Source organism: Oryzias melastigma, linkage group LG1 (assembly GCF_002922805.2).
Source record: "Oryzias melastigma strain HK-1 linkage group LG1, ASM292280v2, whole genome shotgun sequence".
In the NCBI taxonomy this organism is placed as follows: domain Eukaryota; kingdom Metazoa; phylum Chordata; class Actinopteri; order Beloniformes; family Adrianichthyidae; genus Oryzias; species Oryzias melastigma.
Genome location: NC_050512.1, coordinates 17,776,408 through 17,778,207, shown reverse-complemented (window position 1 = coordinate 17,778,207; position 1,800 = coordinate 17,776,408). Strand labels below are relative to the sequence as shown.

The 1,800-nt window shown below is 40.5% G+C and overlaps 1 protein-coding gene across 1 annotated transcript in view; it reads right to left on the bottom strand.

The window, feature by feature from the left end:
* cfap97 (cilia and flagella associated protein 97) overlaps positions 1 to 1,800 on the bottom strand; it is a gene marked incomplete at its 5' end in the record, with an annotated part of 4,194 nt that extends 2,394 nt beyond the window's left edge. Inside the window, 1 exon segment of the mRNA XM_024290029.2 lies at positions 1,718 to 1,800. Within this exon segment, the coding sequence (XP_024145797.1) occupies positions 1,718 to 1,798 (81 nt within the window).

Below are 1,800 nucleotides of genomic sequence, written 5' to 3'. Positions count from 1 at the left end.
CAAGATGAAACAAGCCCACACCATCATTTCTCCTCCATCAAATTTCAAACTCAGTGCAACACAGTCTGAAATGTACCATAGTCGCTCAGGAGAATAAGTTGCACTTTTAAGAGAAAAGTCCAACATTTATGAACAAATTAAACAAGCCTGACGTAATGTTGCATTTGACACCGAATGCGATTCATGCGTCAAATTCGAGTCCGCTGCCTCTTTTGACGTGCCAAATTTAATGCTCAAGGCTTTACCCAAAATGTGGTCATAAACTAGATGCTCCCATTGCATGTTTAGAAGCTATCTTTTAGCCTCATCGCTACATGATGGAGGCTTTGGCTGTATTTCTTGTTTAAAATACAAGGAAGATACGGATGATGTTGAGAGGTTACGTTATTTATTTTAAAGAGCTCCACAAAAGCATCTATAATCATCTTTCCATTCTGGGTTCAGGACAGCAGTTCTTTCTTTTCTTACAGCGATTGTTACCCCAGCCTGCAGGAGCTGCATCTGAATGACTGTTTTTAGCTGCTCTTCTGTTTGTTTGTAACCCAGTTGGATGGCTTGCTGTCCCACATTAGTCCAAGGAGAGAATAATAAAACAATAATAATAATGTCTTGATGTAAATAAGAAAAACATCCTATCGTCCACGAGGAGAATGATCAGATTCTGCGCAATCTTTGCTTTGAACAGAACACTTGTGTTTCTCTCAACAGACAGCAGCAAATACTGTTACACAAACCTACACCACCCTCTAGTGGTTGTTAGTGGGAAATACCACTAAAACGGCAATTGGCTGTTAGTGGAGAAAATAACGAATATATAAGCCTATTGAAAACACAAATAAGTCGCTCCTGAGTTACAGTCATACCTTTGACCAATCTATGAAAAAAATGTGAATTATAGTCCGGAACATACGGTACTGTTCTCCTGGCAACCTCCAAACCCAGTCTCGTCCATCGGATTTCCAGATGGAAAAGCATGATTCATCCCTCCAGAGAAGGCGTCTCCACTGCTCTACAGTCCAGCGGCGGCGCGCTTTACATCACTACATCCAACGTTTTGCATTGCACTTGTGTGGCTTGGATGCAGTTGCTCGGCCATGGAACCCCATTCCAAGAAGCTCTATGCATACTGTACTTGGGCTAATCTGAAGGTCACATGGAAGGTTGGAGCTCTGTAACATTTGACTGTGCAGAAAGTCAATGACCTCTCAGCTCTTAGGGCTTCAGCATCCACTGAACCCTCTGCCTTAGACTGGTGACTGAGTTGCAATTTTTCCCAAACTCTTCCATTTTGTTCTGATAGTGCCGACAGCCAACTGTGGAATATTTACGAGCGAGGATACTTCACTTCTGGATTTGATGCACAGGAGGGATCCTATGACAGTTCCACGCTGGAATTCACTGAGCTCCTGAGAGTGAAACATTCTTTAATGTTTGTAAAAACAGTCTACATGAATGAGTGCTCGATTTGATACACCTGTGCCTATAAAATAAATAAATAAATACATAATTTTCCTGTATAATACATAAAACCAATAAGATATATGAAATAATTGTTCGTTTTACATAAAAGTAAAAAAAAAGAAAACATTTATACAACTGGTAAAATAGACAAATGAACAAAAACAAAATTTTAAAAAAATGTATACTGTGTTGCATGACTGAGTGCATCATTCCTGAAATTATTCACAACGTTTTTGAGCAAAGACCCATAACTCACCTGGTTTTCCCGCTGGATTCGCTGCTGCTCTCGCTGCCTGTTCAAAGCAGTGTGAGAGAGACGACTCACAGGCGAGTTCATGG